This window comes from Cupressus sempervirens, chromosome 3, assembly GCF_028749045.1.
Source record: "Cupressus sempervirens isolate cs-2001-9-10 chromosome 3, ASM2874904v1, whole genome shotgun sequence".
Lineage (NCBI taxonomy): Eukaryota > Viridiplantae > Streptophyta > Pinopsida > Cupressales > Cupressaceae > Cupressus > Cupressus sempervirens.
Window position 1 is genome coordinate 372,275,316 of NC_143120.1, and position 17,075 is coordinate 372,292,390.

Consider the following 17,075-nt stretch of genomic DNA (forward strand, 5'->3'; position numbering starts at 1 on the left):
ACCAATGTAAAGGAGGTGATGCCATATTAAGATCACTCTCTTCCCTTGAAAGGGACTTTCTTGATCTTAAGCCTTTAACCATTAAGTCATGTGTGTTATCTATTTAGAATTATACCTTTACATATGTTGAAGATATGGAGGCTCTGTTAGACATAATGGGTGTCAAATCCTTATTGGGACATATAGGGTACTATAGGAGGTTTATAAAAGGATTCACGGAAGTCTCTCTATCCTTGGAGATGCTAACAAGAAAGGGGGAACGGTTTTGTTGGGAGGAGCAAGAGGAGGCTTTCCAAAAACTTAAAAAAAGACTGCTAGGAGCCCCAATCCTCATATACCTTGATTGGAATAAAGAATTTCATGTCCATGTAGATGCATCCAACTATGCAATAGGCGCCACTCGCACAAACTGGGATGGAAGGGATGGATCACCTTGTATATTTTGCAAGCAGGTTACTATCAAAAGCAGAGCACAACTACAGAACCACCGAAAGGGAAGCTCTAGGTATGGTCTATGCCGTATAGAAATTTAGACATTACTTATTAGCTACAATCTTTATATTTTTTGTTGACCACCAAGCACTTATGTACTTGGTAAACAAACCGGTGATTCAAGGAAGATTAAGTAGATGGTTAATTTTGTTGCAAGAGTTTACCTTTAAAATTATAGTCTGACCCGGAAAAACTCATGTAATCACCAATCAATTATCAAGAATCAAATCAGGGGAAGCCGTTAGTAGTAGAGTAAATGAGGATTTTCCAGATGCACGCCTATTCCAAATTGTTGTGCTACCTTAGTGGTACGAAAAGATTGGACAATACTTGTCAACAAGTACCTTTCCGAGAGAGATCTCGACAACATAGAGGAGAAAGATTGCCCTCAAAAGTAGCGCATTCTAGTTGATCAAAGGATTGTTGTAGAAATTGGTATCGGATGGGGTATTAAGGAGATGTGTCATGGAGGAAGAAATTCTAGGAGTCATGAAGGAATCTCATGAAGGATTGGCAAGAGGTCACATGGGATTTGATACAATTGCAAGGAAAGTGTTATTGGTGGGACTCTGGTGGCCCACATTGTATGCAGAGGCTAGGGAATGTGTGCTAAGCTACAACACTTGTCAGAGAGCGGGCAAACCCCTAAAAAGAGATTTCATGCCATTGTTCCTGACTCAACTACAAGAGTTGTTTGAACGATGGGGACTAGACTTTGTGGGTCTTTTATTGGTAAGCAATACCCATCGGTGTAAGTACATAGTGGTGGCAACGGAGTACCTGACAAAATGGGCCAAAGTACAAGCTCTACCAGACAACATAGCTCTCAGTATGGCCAGATTTCTGTATGAACAAATAGTAACCAGATTTGGAATTCCACTCTAGTTGACAAGCAACAAGGGGGTTCATTTTGTCAATCACACCATTAGGGTAATGACAAGTGAATATAAAATCTTCCATTCTTTTTTGAGTCCCTACTATCCGACGGCAAATGGCCAAGTAGAGTCTACAAACAAGATATTGGTAACTACTCAATGGGCTACAAAAGTAGCCCAACAATGGCAAAAATTCTGGCATGATAAGGACTTAAAAAGATGAATTTCCAACCAGGACAAATGGTACTCAAGTATAATGGAAAAAATGAAATAAAGACAGGAAAATTTAGAATCTGATGGTTAGGGCCATATAAAATATTAGAGGTCAAGGAAAACAAGGCCATAAAATTATCCACCTTAGATAATAAATTGGTAAAAGACCTAGTAAATGGGTCTAAATAAAAAACGTATGAAGCAAGAAATAAGCTAATCCCTAGCTATTTCATAAGTATGGAAGGAGAAAGTGGTAATGAACAAATAGAAGCAAAAAAGCAGCACAATAAATATCTGTCCCAGTAACTTATATAAAGCAGTCACGGTCTCTAAGGAGATCACCCAACTACAGAAAGACATAGAGCACACGGTTTCTGCCAGTTGAGGTTCAATCCAAGCTAGAGGAGAGAAGATTAGAGCCGTACGGATCCGCATTGCTTCCATACGAATAGTCCGTAGAGATTGTCGTACAAAGGAGTTACCATTCTTTGGAGTTGGAAGAGTTGTTGTACGTAGGAGGTGGCTGTATGCAGGTGTTCTTGTATAGAGGAGAGATCGTACGAGGGAAGTATGATACTAGGGAAGTATTGTACGACGTATGAAGGACTGTACGACTGTATAAATGGGTGGTTGTGCAAAGGGCCATACGAAAGGGTGGTTGTACGCATGGTCATACGAAGGTGGGTATTGGTTACGTACGTAGCATTGCTATTTTTGGAGCATTCCAATTCGTACGAGGGGTCAAGGTGGCCATACGAAGGCATTATAAAAGGTATAGTAGTGTGGACAAGTCCATAACAAAATATCTGGCCGTACGAGCACGAAATTGGGTCATTCGAGTCCAAGAACATCTCAGAGAACTGTAATCGACTGGACAACTCATCCCTGTTGTACTAGCATAGGTGGCAAGAGAAAATGGTTGGCATAGTTGGTATATGCAACCAATTGAAACAACTCGGGAATTGAGGCATCACCACAAAATGGTCAAAATAAGTGTGGGTTACCCGAGTAGAGGGCAAATCATTGATTCAAAAAAGAAAATCCAGTGCTAAAAGAAAAGAAGTGAAGAGGATGTCCAGAGGCAAGGGCGAAATGGCACAAAAGATCAATGTAGAAAACATCACTTTTGAAAATGTAATGGGAGGCGAATCCCAGGCTTGGTGTGAGAAAACAGAGGACAATAATCCCCTGAAAGTGGCATTGTGCAAGGTAGAGGTAGATAAAATTATTTTAATGCCAATATTTGATTTGAGGGAGTTTGAATCTATTTTACCGAATATGGTGATAGGTTATGATAAATCAGGCCATAAATCTGCACTCTAGTATTTCTAGCAATTGGTAACAACTTCTTACTTAGCCAAGGAAACAAACAAGGTTTTTGGAATCCCCAACCATGGACAAGGATTGGAAAAATCCCTAATGTTAGTTGACGAAAAGAAGAAATGGTTGAGGCTAATATGCAGGGAGGACCTCACAAATCAGGAATAGGAAGGAATTCTGAAAAATAATAGGGGTCTCAAGAAAATTTTCATTACAAATGATGAATGGCAATGCATTGTGGATTTGGTGAAAAGTAAATTGACAGATGGAAGCCGTACCTCCGACATTGCTCTTTGGATATTGCCTGTGGTTGACGGATTGAATAAAGGGCAGATGTATAATTGGGCACAATTCCTTTCAAACAGGCTTCAAGAGTTCATGGAGTTAAAAGCGCGAAGCATTTTACATGCCCCACCATGTTGTGGTCTTATTTCTGGAAGCAGTACGGATGCAAGTGGGTAGTGAGCATAGAGGGACATTGATTCCAACCAACAGGGTGGAACCCTACAAGCTAGCTATGACATATTGGCTCTACATGGACACTACGGAAGCAAGATCTCACAGTGGAGAACCACGAAAAAAGAGACCAAAACAGATGGTTGAAGTTGAAGAACAACACCAGGAGGCATCGGTTGGCAATAGGGAAGAGGACGAGGATGAGGGAGAGAGTTGCGAAGGGGATGCAAGTGACATAGATTCATCTTCCTTAGACTCCTAGGAGGCAGAAATCTGCCTAAGTCACTTGAAGGGAACTTCAAGGGAAGTTGTCTTCCTACCACCAGTTGAGGGGCCACTCCTAACAGGAATATCAGAATTGTCAAGGTAACCCACGGTTCTGGTATGATGGTAGTGATGCATACGGATGTCTCCAGGCAGATTTGGGAGGGGGAGTTGATAGAAGGGGATTGCAGTATGGGTCGGCAACAAATTCTGCAATGGGGGGCCTCTAGGTTGTCCCTATGGAGGGTGGTGCAACGGATTCCCCCAGATCAACACACCGGTACTAAGGTGATTGACTTGAGATGCTAGACAAAGTGTGCATGTAAGGTGAGGTTGCAAACACCTTTAGGGCCAGAAGTAGTTCACCCGATTGCTCTCGTATTACAATCCATAGAGACTGTGGCTACCTAGTAGGAGTGGGAGGCTAGGGGAAATGTCTATGGAAGATATTGTCCTTGAGGAGGCCAACAAGTTTCTTGAGGAAGAAGGGATGGTATCTTCCCCCCTCGTAGTAGACATTGAGGATTTGGTCGAGATACAAAGCGAGAGGGCGGAACAATCTGATGCATTCTCATTTATAGCCAACGTAGAGTTATTTCTCACTGAGTTGCAGGCGATGGAGCATTCCACCAGAGAGATCACGCAAGAGGGGAGATCTCAAAATATAGAAGCCATAAAAAAAGTAGCAGAATCATTGGTTGCATTTATGCATAACGACGGCCATATATTTTGGGAACTGTTAGCACAGAGTGGATATAGGCCGAAGGAGTTGGCTGCCGAGTGGACAAAGGGGTACACCATCCCTTCTACTCAGGAACACCCACCTCTCATGGAAACCCTTGTAGACACGGAAGTTGCTTTTCGCTGGACATACTTGGAACTCCAGCAAGGCAAAACCTTGGCTAAGGAATGGGAGCTGGAAAAGGCTATGCTTCAAGCTAAGTGGAAGGCTGAAAAAGATGCCATGGAAGAGACGTGGAGAGTGGAAAAAACTGACTTGGAAAATAGGATCACCACAAGAGAGGCAAAGGAGATGGACGCCTTGTGGGTACTACAGGGGGTTTGGGCAAAGCAAAAGACGACTGAATGCAACCTGCAACGGCTTCGGGGAACTCCGAGTATAGGGATGTCTTTCCAACTCTCTTCTTAAAATCAAGTTTTTGTTCTAGTGTGTTTGGTAGTCATCTAGAAGACGACTTCTTTTTTGGGGGGATAGATGTAGTAGTGAATAAAGTAATATTGTATATAGCACTTGTTAAGCTTGAGCGGGTTGGGTAGTTAGTCGGTGAGGGAATGCGTTGGTTGGTCTTCCCAACCAACCGACCCTTTTATAAACACTGGGAATATTGATAATGTACATGAAGTTTTGGTATGAATAAAGTAAATCACTTCTTTGCCAACTTGGTATTGTGGTAATAAGGTACATTCAATGTTTCACTCTCTGTACATATCTCAGTATTATTCTATTATTCTATGAACTTGAGTAGTATTTTCATTCTACATAGCTTCAGCCGGATTGTGAAGTCTGATTGGCATACCTAATAATAATAATAATAATAATGAATTTTTTTAGTATGTCAAATAAACTTATTAAGACCTGAATCTGATCGCATATCTTCAAGTCTATGTTTGTAATAACTCCATGTCAATTTGAGCGACATCCCATTTGTTTGTTAGTCTTTAAACAATGTGACCCGTAATCCATTTATGATCTGTCCATGACAGATCGTGGTCTTCATAACCTTGTGAGAGGTTGACTTTGCAATTATATTATTGGGCTAACCTTAAAGTGATTGGGTTTGTTAAACTATGTTTTATCGGCAGTTGTTTGAATTAATATCCATGTAGGGACATGACCCTTCGTGGCATAAGCCATGGAGAGTCATGCCCCTACATGGGTTTGATCCTTGAAACTAATATATCTTGTGATATAGCCATTGGTGGAATCATCAATCAGAACATGTAAAGTACAAGCAGCGATATGTACAGATATATATTCTCTTCTTAGGTCTTCTACACATACATATTATTGAGTTTACATTAGAAATATAATTTTTGTAATAGATCAGTCCCAGGAGTAATAGGATTGACACAACATTATCATTCTATCTGATTAGATTGAAACAGTAAATTAATTGTTGAACTCTATGTATGATCCATTTTCCTTAGCATGGTATCATCGCTTAACTAATAGAGTTTAAACAAGATACTGAAATTACCACTTATATTTCAGACGTATTCAAAATCAAATTAAAGTGCAACCATGGTGATTGGTGCCAGAGTTGAAGGTGCATCAAACTTTGTACGGTGGAGAATTTGAATAATGATCATTCTTCATGAACTTGACTTAGAAACATATGTGGAAGAAAACAAAACCATGCCTAACAATGAACCAGATAAAACAATTTGGAAAAGGCATAACAATAAGTCCATGAAAATTATTATAGATGCTATAAAGGATCATATACTGCCAACTATATCAAAATTAAAACTGCCTATGATATATACATGAATATCCAAAATACATATGAAATTAATAATACAAGCAGGCTGCTTACCTTGAAACAACTTCTTCATATCAAGATGAATAAAGGAGAAACAATTACAACACATTTTATGAGAATTTCAGAGATAAAAGTTCAACTTTCAACTATTGGAAGGAGAAACAACTACAACATATTTTATGAGAATTTCCGAGATAAAAGTTCAACTTTCAACTATTGGAAGTAACATGATGACAAGGAATTATCCTTGATAGCCCTTAAAGGGTTACCAACCTCTTGGGAATCCTTTATCCAAGGGATTAGTGCATGACCTGAACTACCAAAATTTGATCAACTTAATAATGACTACACTAGGGAAGAATTAAGATTAATTACATGAGGGATCAATTCAAATAAAGAGGGAGAAATACAAGTCCTACATGCAAACCAAAACAAGAAAAGAAAGAAAAGAAATTTTAAACAAAAAAGGGGAAGGAATAATCAAACTTACCAGAAAATAAATTTCTAAAATAGAATGCTACAAGTGTGGTAAGTTTGGACACACTCACAAATACTTGGAAGGAAAGAAAACTCATGCCTCTATAGCTTAAGTTAAGGAAGGTGAAAATTCACTATTTTCCTTAGCTTTTATCGAGTGAACTAAACCCTAACAAGAATACTTGGATAATTGATAGCAGAGCATTGCGATACATAATTGAATTTAAGGACCAGTTAAAAACTTTTGAAGGACACTCAACTGAAGAAGTCACAATAGGGGATAATTCCACCTATCTAGTGATAGGAATTAGGACCTGCTCAATACAATTGAAGATTGGAGTTACCTTGCAACTAAACCACCTAGCTCTGAATCCTATAGTGATTGCATCCTTGATGTTAGAATTTTTAGGCCAAGATAAAAATTTATCTTCATGAAAAGTAACACAATATACACACTCTGCTAGACCAGAAATTACTTTTCATGAAGATAAATTTTTATCTTGGCCTAAAAATTCTAACATCAAGGATGCAATCACTATAGGATTCAAAGTAGGTGTTTATATAAAATTCGTAATACTCAAAATCAAGCACTAAATCATGAGGTTTCCAAAACTAATGGAATTTGGCACAAAATGCTAGGACACCTCCATTTTCGTGCCCTACCCTCCATAGAAAAGATAGCGACAAGATTACCTAATCTAGAATCTGATCATATTGGAACCTGCAAGGGATTTTCCTTAGGAAAGAACTCCAAACGATCTTTTCCTCATAGTGAACATAAATAAAAAATTGTACTTGAACTAGTTCACACTGATTTTTGTGGCACAATGTCAGTACCCTCATTAGGAGGATTATTGTATTACGTAATTTTTGTTGATGACTATTCCAAAAAAACCTTGATTTATTTTCTAAAGCTTAAAGAATCAAATGAAGTATTATTGAAATTTAAATAGTTTAAAGCATTAGTTGAAAATCAAACTGAAAAGAAAATTAAAACTCTAAGATCAGACAATGGGGGAGAATGCACTTCTAAAAGTTTCAAATAATTCTGCAATTTTGTTGGGATTAAGAGGGAGTATACAATGCCTTATAATCCACAACAAAATGGAGTAGCGGAATGGAAAAAACATAACCATTAGTGAAGTGGGCAAAGCCATGATGAACGACCAAAACCTCCACACAGCATGTTGGGCCGAAGCCTCAAATACAACTGTGTACATTCAAAATAGATGCCCTTATTAAATTTTAGAAAATACAACACGTGAAGAAGTCTTTACAGGAAACACACCAAACTTAAGTCATAATTTTTTTTGGTTGTCCTATATATATTGATGTCCCTAAAGAAAAGAGGTCCAAAATAGAACCATCAAGAAATAAAGGTATATTAGTTGGTTATAGCGAGTCCTCTAAAGCTTACAAAGTATATATCCCTGGAAAAAAAACAATTGAAATCAGCAGAGATGTAAATTCAAAGATGTTGCATATAAAACTTATAAAAATATGGAACCAAGTGATGAACCCGTTGGGTGGAAATTTTGCAACCAACAGTATTGGGTAAAAATCTAGTCGCAAAATAGGATGACCAGCCACAATGTGTGAGTCAGAGTCTCTCCTACCTTGAAGGGAAGGCTCCCTCTTCTCAGCGTTCCTTGAATCAACTCAAAGTAAGCAAGAAGTCAAGAGATTTTATAAAATAGGTGTTACCAATATCCTTTCTTCTTAATGTTAAAGAAAGAATCCACTTACTTATGGAGTGAGTAATGGGCAGGTTGAATCTCTAACTACACTTCTATCAAGAGCTAGAAACAATGATACTGATAAACCTTCACTAACTCAAAGGCTAGCTGAAAATGTATTGGTTTGGCTCTAAATCCGGTCTTACTTCTATATGCAAAGCTTTACAATTAGGGCACAAAGACTCCTAAAAGTAAGAATAACTTAACTATTTTGCGAATTAAGAAAGAAGCATATTCGACAGACAAAGCTTCTAGCTATACTCTTCAACAATGCTCCTGGTCAAAGCTTTGACTCTGATTGCTTCTTAAACCACTATGCTCTATTATTGTAATAACATGAATCAAAGACAGTAGGCACAAATTACAGTCAAAGCTTCTAATTTGTTCTATCAAAATTACTTCCAGACAAAGCTTTGAATTCAATTGCTTATTTTATTCACTTTTTTCTCAAATTCATACTACACAATCAAAGTTATGCTAACACAAATGTGGCAGAGCTTTCTTGCATACAAGAAAAGATGATTTTTACAATGAGGGGACACTCCTTTATATAGGCGAAGAAGTTGAGAAATGAGTGGAGAAAAAAGTGGGAGCAACTCAACCAACTTTGACCTGGTCTAACTAAAAGAGAAATTATAGGGTTACATGCAATTGCACATGCAACTTGCATACATATTTTATGCACATGTAACTTGCATTACATGTAATTACACATTTTCATGTAATACATCCTCTTCAATTACAAACATGAAAGAAGAAGAAGAAGAAATACAAAAAAGAAATGAAAGTATCTTAGGGATTGTCTTGAAAGGCCTTGTACTTGCGATGCTATCTCGGATGATCACAGGATTGGGAGTTCCTGTATTTTGTTCCATTGCATTCATCTTGATAACCATGATGTTGCGTCTTTTGATAACCTTTGACTTTGATGAATTGTCTATTGTCATTTGAAAACTTAATGTGATAAAACTTTTCTCGCTCAAGTTGTTGTGAATTCTCTTTTATAGATTTGCACATTTTGGATTCTCTAACACTTTGAAAACCTTCTTGATGATGTTCGGATGTAAACTCAGAATAACTTTCCATCAACGCCTTTAACTCTTTTTTTAAAGTAAAGTGCTTGGAAGGATGGAAATGCTTTGAAACATGAAAGTAGAATGCATGAGAATGCGTGCAAATGAAGATTACTGATTTTCAAACATGACTTAGGGTTTTCAAAATGTTATTGCATGAAAAATGATTACATGTAAGTGCAACATGCAGCAAGAGATGAAAAGTGAGATGTGATGCGAAGGCGGATGAAAGATGAGCTTTTATATGTAAGTGTGAATGACGGATGAGGTGCAAAGCATGGAAAGATGCAGAAACATATATGTACTCATGAAGGCGCAAATGCATATGGAGAGCTGGAAATGGAAAATGGAAGAGGGATAATAAGCTTTATAGTCATTTTTGGTGAAAAGGTGAAGTCAAAGTACATGGAAGATGAAAATGACATCTTTTTGACTTTTCAATAAGTAACTTTTAATCAAAATCGGGCCTTTTGAATGCAATTGCACGTAAGGCTTTTCGTGTAATTATGTCATGCGAGTGAATACAAAAAATGAGATGAGTGAAAATGGAAGCGGAAAATGGGATTACATGCATGTGCAGATGCAGAATGAGATGGAAAACATGTAATCGCATTTGTCGGATGAGATGCGAAGTGTTGTGACATGGAAGATGGAAGTGAAATGTGATGATGCTTTCACATGAAGTGAAACAACAACAAATTCTTGTGACTTATCTAAAGTGGAGAAAATCGGAAAGCAAGCACACAAAGCACAAAAACTTAAAATAAAAATGTACCTTTGACAAGTGAGTCAAACATGTCAAGATGCAAAACATTTCAACACACAAATTCGAAATTGGAACTTGGGAAAGAACCAAAAATGTGAAAATGACCAAATTCTTCATTTTTAAGGAAAAATGCACTTTCCATTACATAGATTTCAACAAGTGGCAATCATCAAGCAATTATGTGCATAAAATCAGCAAGATAAGTACAAATTAAATAGCAATAAAGAAGAAGTCCACTTACATGAAAAGATTAAGTGCCAAAAATGAAGGACAAAGATGCTCCAATGTTGAAATTTCTCCAAAAATGCTAAGACATTTTCCAACTTTGCAAATTCGAATGGGAAAGGGCAGAAAACAAGGCGTTTCGTGTTCTAGATGCCAAAATGTGCCCTTAGAATGCTCCAAGATCCAAAATTTTTAAATGCACATGCTATGGGACATTTTTAGTGAAAAACGTTTTTCACCAAGGAGAAAGATCAAATCAATTTGTAGTTTACAGTTGGAGATTTGTATCACAATGCAATGCAATCACCATAAAACACCAAATCGATTCATCCACATGCAAAAACGTTGATAAAAAATGGATGTATTTGGAGTTTTCCTCAAAAAAGTGCCCTAGAATAGAGCTTCCAAAAACAACTTGCAGCATGATAAATCCATTCTTGATGCAAGAAAACTCATTGCCAAGCAAAAATGCCTTTAGTAAAGAAGATTTCATGCAAATCCACCAAGTAAATCTCTCACAATGAGCAAAATCGGGTTCTTGAAGAGCAAATGCATGCATTCTTTCAAAATCAGACATTTTGGAGGGCACCCCACATTTTAAAACATGCTTTTAGTTAAAATTTGACTTTTTTGGGTGCGTAGCATGTTTTAAAAACTTTCAACAAGGCAAATCAAACCTTTTTGGGTGCATAGCATGTTTTAAAATATGCAAGTGATCAAAATTGCACCTTTTGGGGTGCATAGCATATTTTAAGTTCTCTCACACTTTTGATGCAATGACACAAAAACTTACCTTTTTGATGTAATGACATCAAAAATGTCCACTTCTGATTTCAAATTTGAACTTTATATGTAGTGACATGTAAAATGTCCACTTTTGATAACTTAAAGTCATTTTTAAATCAACTTAATTTCATAAAAATGTTACTAAATGAGACAAACAATATTTATATATCATATTAAAAAATACAGCACATAAATATCATTCAAAAAGTAACATTTAAATGAGCATTTGATTTAAAAATAAAAAATTAAACTGAAACTATATAGTTATATAGTCACTTTAAGTGAAAAATCAAAATGTAACTCAACTTAAAATTATAACATGAAGTGCACTATAGTCACTTTAAGTGAAAAATTTAAAGATAAAACAACTTAAAAACATAACAAAAAGTGAATTTAAGTTACATTTAAAAAAAAGTAAAAGTCAAATTAAAAATATAACATGATATTTTTAATTTGTGCTATTGCATCAAAAAGGTCCACTTTTGAGGCACTAAAATGACCATAATTCTTGACTGACAACTCCGATTGAGCTTTAAGTTAGACTGAATCGAAGGAAAACCGAAAGCCATGACATGAGCAAAACCAAAGGACTAAAAACCAACAAACGCAAACTCAAAAGTAAAGAAAATGATGATAAAGACATCAAAAATCAAGCAAAGGCTCGATAGAATGCAAAATGAAAAACACTTGACAAAATCCTTCAGTAAAAGAGTCCATTATATCAATTGGTACCGATTGGTTGATCAATACTGGACCAATTAAATAATGAACTAAACTTAGAGAAATGCGAAACTAATTTGAAATTTTTTTGTTCCGTTACCTACATTTTGTGGTGACAAGTGCAGGACAATAGAACCAACCATAGAATTAGATGATAATCGTACTGTTGAGAATCAGAGGGAGAATTCAGAAAATGAACACACATCATCTAATCTTGAAAATGTTGTCCCAGAATGTGCCAAAAATCGTGATAACGAACATATCATGATAGACTACACTAAGTTGCTATCTCAAAATGTGTTGGAGATCATGATACTTGTCATGATGGACTACATTAAGTTGCTATCATTGAGATCATGACTGTTATTTGATAGACTGCATTCAGTTGTTCTTCGAGAGTGTGTCGTAGATCAAATAAAACATATACTTTCTAGGATATTACATTAAGTTGTTGAGATTATGATTGTTATCTTGGAGTGTGTTGGAGATCAAATAATCCATATCCTTTCTAGGATATTACATAATCTTTTGTAGGCATCATATAACTGATGCTAGTGCACATACCATAAGAATACGAGGTTGATGATATTTCGAGTTACAAACTCGAAGATGATTGTGTTATTTAAATACTCCCTTGCTAAGAAGGAGTGTTGAAGATATAGCTTCAGTCAGATTGTGAAGTATGTTTGATACACACATATTCATAGATACATATAATAATAATAATGAGTATTTTTTAGTATGTCAAATAAACTTATTAAAACCTGAATTTGATCGCATATCTTCAAGTCTGTGATAGTAATAACTCCATGTTAATTTGAATGACATCACATTTGTTTGTTAGTCTAAACAGCATGACCTGTAATCCATTTATGATCTGTCCATGACAGATCATGGTCTTCATAACCCCATGGCCTGGTTTGACTTTGCAATTATATTATCGGGCTAACCTTAAAGTGATCGAGTTTGTTAAACTATGTTTCATTGGAAGTTGTTTGAATTAATATCCATGTAGGGACATGACCCTATGTGGTATAAGCCACGTAGAGTCATGTCCCTACACTTGTTTGACCCTTGAAATTAATATAACTATCTTGTGATATTGTTGTTGGTGGAAGTCATTGATCAGAGAACATATAAAGTACAAGCAGCAATATCTACAGATATATTCTCTTATGAGGTCTTCTACACATATATTATTGAGTTTACATCAGAAATATTATTTCTGTAACAGATCAGTCCCGAGATGATTGACACAACACTATCATTCTATCTAGTTAGATTGAAACAGTAACTGTTGAACTCTATATGTGATCCGTTTCCTTGACAACATATACATATATACAAATGTACATATGTATAAATTATCCATAAGCATAATTTGTGAATATAACTAAATTCATAAATATAGTTAAACAAATATAATTCATAAACATGTGGCTCTATCCTTGGTTGACCCTTCAATGAAGGCTTCCTACTAAATTATCTCAATTCTATATTTACTTTGTTCTTCCAAAAAGCCTTCCTTTGCAATTTAGAAGGGAAAGATAAAATGTGTTTCATTTCTTCTTTTCTAGGAGTCGCAACCTTTCACAATAACAATCATTTCAAAAGTCACATCACTTCATAATTACAATCTTTTTGAAAAGTCACAACACCTCATAATTACAATACTTTCGAAAAGTCACAACACGTCATAATTATCACTTTTGTAAGGAGTCACAACCATTCATAATTACAACCTTTTTTAAAGAGTCACATCCTTTCATCATTGCAACCTTTTGAAGAGAAGTCCCTTTTTTGTCCCTTTTTTATTTTTGTGTCATTCTTTTCCTCTTCCATTAATCCTTCTTTAACTCCTATCTTCTCCTCCTCTTTCTTCCCCTTTAAAATAGACTCCCCTCTTTTATATCTTAATTTGAAAGAGTCATGTCTCTTTATTACACATCTTGTCTTTTCATTTTGATTTAGTAATTTATATTATTCTATATTATATTATTTATCTACTTATTTACTAAAGGTAACTCTCTTGTATTTAAATTTATTTATTTATTAATTGTGGTTTTTTTAAAGGGTAACAGGGTGAAGTCATGGTTAATTATCATTGTTTATTGTGATTTATTATTATTAGTTAAGTTTGAGTCTCAAACCCAAGACCTCTCAGATAAAAGGCTCACAATTTACCATTGTGTTACAAACTTATGCTATTAATTGTAGTTTTGTTATTATCTAATTATTTCAAATATTATACTACATATTATTTCATTAATTAATTTTATATATATATATAAAATTATTATTTCTTACTTTTATATTTTATTATTAATTGTAATATGACTTTATTATTATTTATATAACAATTTTATATTATCTAATTTATAGGTTTTTTATCTGTTTTTTTTTTTAATACATGATACTCTTCCTTTATGGTTCTATGCATACTATGCATATTAATTGTTAGTATTGGCTTTCTGGGTGGAAGACGCAATAACTACTTAACCTTGGAAAAAAAGATGCACCATTGATGGAGACCGCAGCTTCTTGCAGTGTGATAAATCAATGAGTAAGCAATTAATTGATCTACTCTAATTGTTTAGTTCTAATTATTGAACTGTATAAAATAAAAAATTAATTAAATTGCATTTCATTTATATCCAGCTATAGAATAATATATTGTAATAGAAAGTACGCTGCACTTATATTGGTATTTGTGAATTGGTCATTGCACATACTTCTAAAGCGAAAAGTGTCCATTTGTAAGAACTCAGATTGTTGATCCCCAGCAACAAATATGAAATATATGATTGCTACAACTTTTTTTGTAAGATTATTATTTGAATTTGTTTGTTAGTTTTTGGCCTTCTAACATCAACTAATGGTTAGCAAGAGGAAGGAGTTTCAGGTAGTAATATTATATTTGGCCTCTGATCTTAACGAGTTGCTAGATGTGACTTTTAATGATCTGTCTATATCTACGTGGTCATAATGCAGATATATCATTAAAACATATTTATGATATTTATGCGGGTTGTGCTGACAGACAATTTGGTATGTTTCATTTTGCATGGGAATTTTTGGGTTTGTCACAGGCACTAGTGTAGATATCCTTAAGGTGGGGGGCTACAAGCTTTCAGCGTTAGAAATTGAAGCTACAATATTAGAGGTAAGCATGTTGAAAGATCGTTACAATTTTCTTTGGTTAACAATGTTATGCTTTATTTATATTGATAATTGGTGAAAGAAAATATTGTGATACTGAATTAGGTAAAGTAGCTTGACAAAAGGTTGCAACAATTATGTTAAACATGAAAGCTGATGTGTAGATACAGTCAGATCCATTTTCAAAATTATTCAACTCTTGTGGCTGAATATGTGATCATCCATTCAAAATGAGAAAAGTTAATTACCTGTATACGTGAATAATTAGATGAATTTTGCCACCGGGAGGCAAGTAAACTCCTCAAAATTCTAACATTTTCCATTTTTATTGTTTCTTTAGTCTTTGGACACTTCAGTCTGAAAGCAATTAGATATTAGCAACTTTAATTCATACAATCTCTCTTGATCCGTTAAATTCCAAGTTCTAAGAAATCCCTAATAATCACAATTTGATGGTTGGCTACTTTTGATTACAAGAAATGGAGCACTGCAAGTGCATATCTATTTGTGAAATGGGTGAGAGAGAGGGGTGAGCAGGTGGGGATGTTTGTAATTGTTAACCAATTGTGGTGTTGCAGCATCCAGACGTATCTGAGTGTGCTGTGCTCGGACTGCCAGACACAGAATATGGAGAAGCGATTTGTGTAGTAATTGTACCTGAACAGGAGGCCAAGAAAAGAGCAACATCAGAATCTAAGCCTGTAATCACTTTGCAGGAGCTTCATAACTGGGCTAAGGAAAAAATCGCACCATACAAGGTTTTCATTGTTAACCATAGTTGATTTCTTTTCATGCGTTTCCAGCCTTATCTTTCACCTTTAAAACAAAAGCAAGTACCTTTACATACCTAGTTGTGTGATAATAAGTAGGAATCCAAAAGTGTTTTTTATTAAGCTAGGAATCATAAAGTGTTTTATAATGTCATCGCATATGACAAGGAGATGTTCATACATAGAGCTCACCGTAAGACATAATTGCTGGAGAATGGAACCCATAACTCCCTACTTGTGGGTATGGGTTTCCACAGAAAAGAAATATCTTCTTGAAATTCTAATTTTAACAGTGTAATTTTGGTGTGTAGATTCCTGGGCTCTTACATGTATGGGATTCACTACCTCGTAATGCCATGGGCAAAGTATATTCTCTCTCTTAGCTTCAATCTTTGCCTTTATAATTGTGATATTTACAAGTAGAAGTACCATGATTAGGTGTGAGTGGTTGATGCCGATGGATTCTAACATCTTATGGTTGACTGTTCAGGTGAACAAGAAGGAGCTGAAGAAGCTATTACTCAACGCATGATTCATGATGAATTGTTGGAGTTGGTAAAGGGCTTAAAGTTCTGGCACAACCTGTACATTTCTAGAAATTTGGTATCCCTTTTATAACAGTGAAATGGTATTGTTATTATTATTATTATTTCCTGCCCGTGGCCGGAAACTTATGGAACAGTATAGTTCCATTGAAAACAATAAAAGACCATTTATAACAGTGAAATGTTATTATTGTATTTGCCGTGCAAATATAATTTTGCTTCAATTTCTAAAATCCATAAAATTGTTTAAGATTGGCAGGGTAGGAGCAAATTTCCGGGCAATAATTTGGAAGTATAGATAAATGAAAATATGAAATAGATCAAATATATTTAAAAATATTTTGATTTGAAAAAAAAAAAAATATTAATATGTTAAGATACTAACATTACATTTATATTATAAATTAAAAATGATTTTTCAATGATAAATATTTTTATATTAAAATAATATAAAAATATTTTAATGTTAAAATATTTAAATGTGATTTTAAAAAAAGTATTATAATTTTGAAAAACTATAAAATGAATATTAGAATTTTTTATATTAAATATTAAAATGTTAATTAATTATATTACATATTATCATTATTCTTTTATAATTATTAATTATTATGTTTAGTATTATTAAACTATTAAATTATCGTATAGTTCCATTAACATTAAAATTGGTCATTTTAGAAAATTGCAATGAAAA

At 34.8% G+C, this 17,075-nt stretch overlaps 1 protein-coding gene across 2 annotated transcripts in view; it reads left to right on the top strand.

The window, feature by feature from the left end:
- Window positions 1-16,576, top strand: part of AAE13 (AMP-dependent synthetase and ligase family protein) — a 220,873-nt gene extending 204,297 nt beyond the window's left edge. For both annotated transcript variants that reach the window (XM_089819847.1, XM_089819848.1), the window contains exons 14-17: window positions 14,997-15,070; window positions 15,645-15,824; window positions 16,148-16,201; window positions 16,327-16,576. In XM_089819847.1, coding sequence (XP_089675973.1) covers window positions 14,997-15,070; window positions 15,645-15,824; window positions 16,148-16,201; window positions 16,327-16,368 — 350 coding nt within the window. In that variant the 3' untranslated portion in view covers window positions 16,369-16,576. The remainder of the gene's footprint in view (window positions 1-14,996; window positions 15,071-15,644; window positions 15,825-16,147; window positions 16,202-16,326) is intronic.
- The last annotated feature ends 499 nt before the right edge of the window (window positions 16,577-17,075 follow it).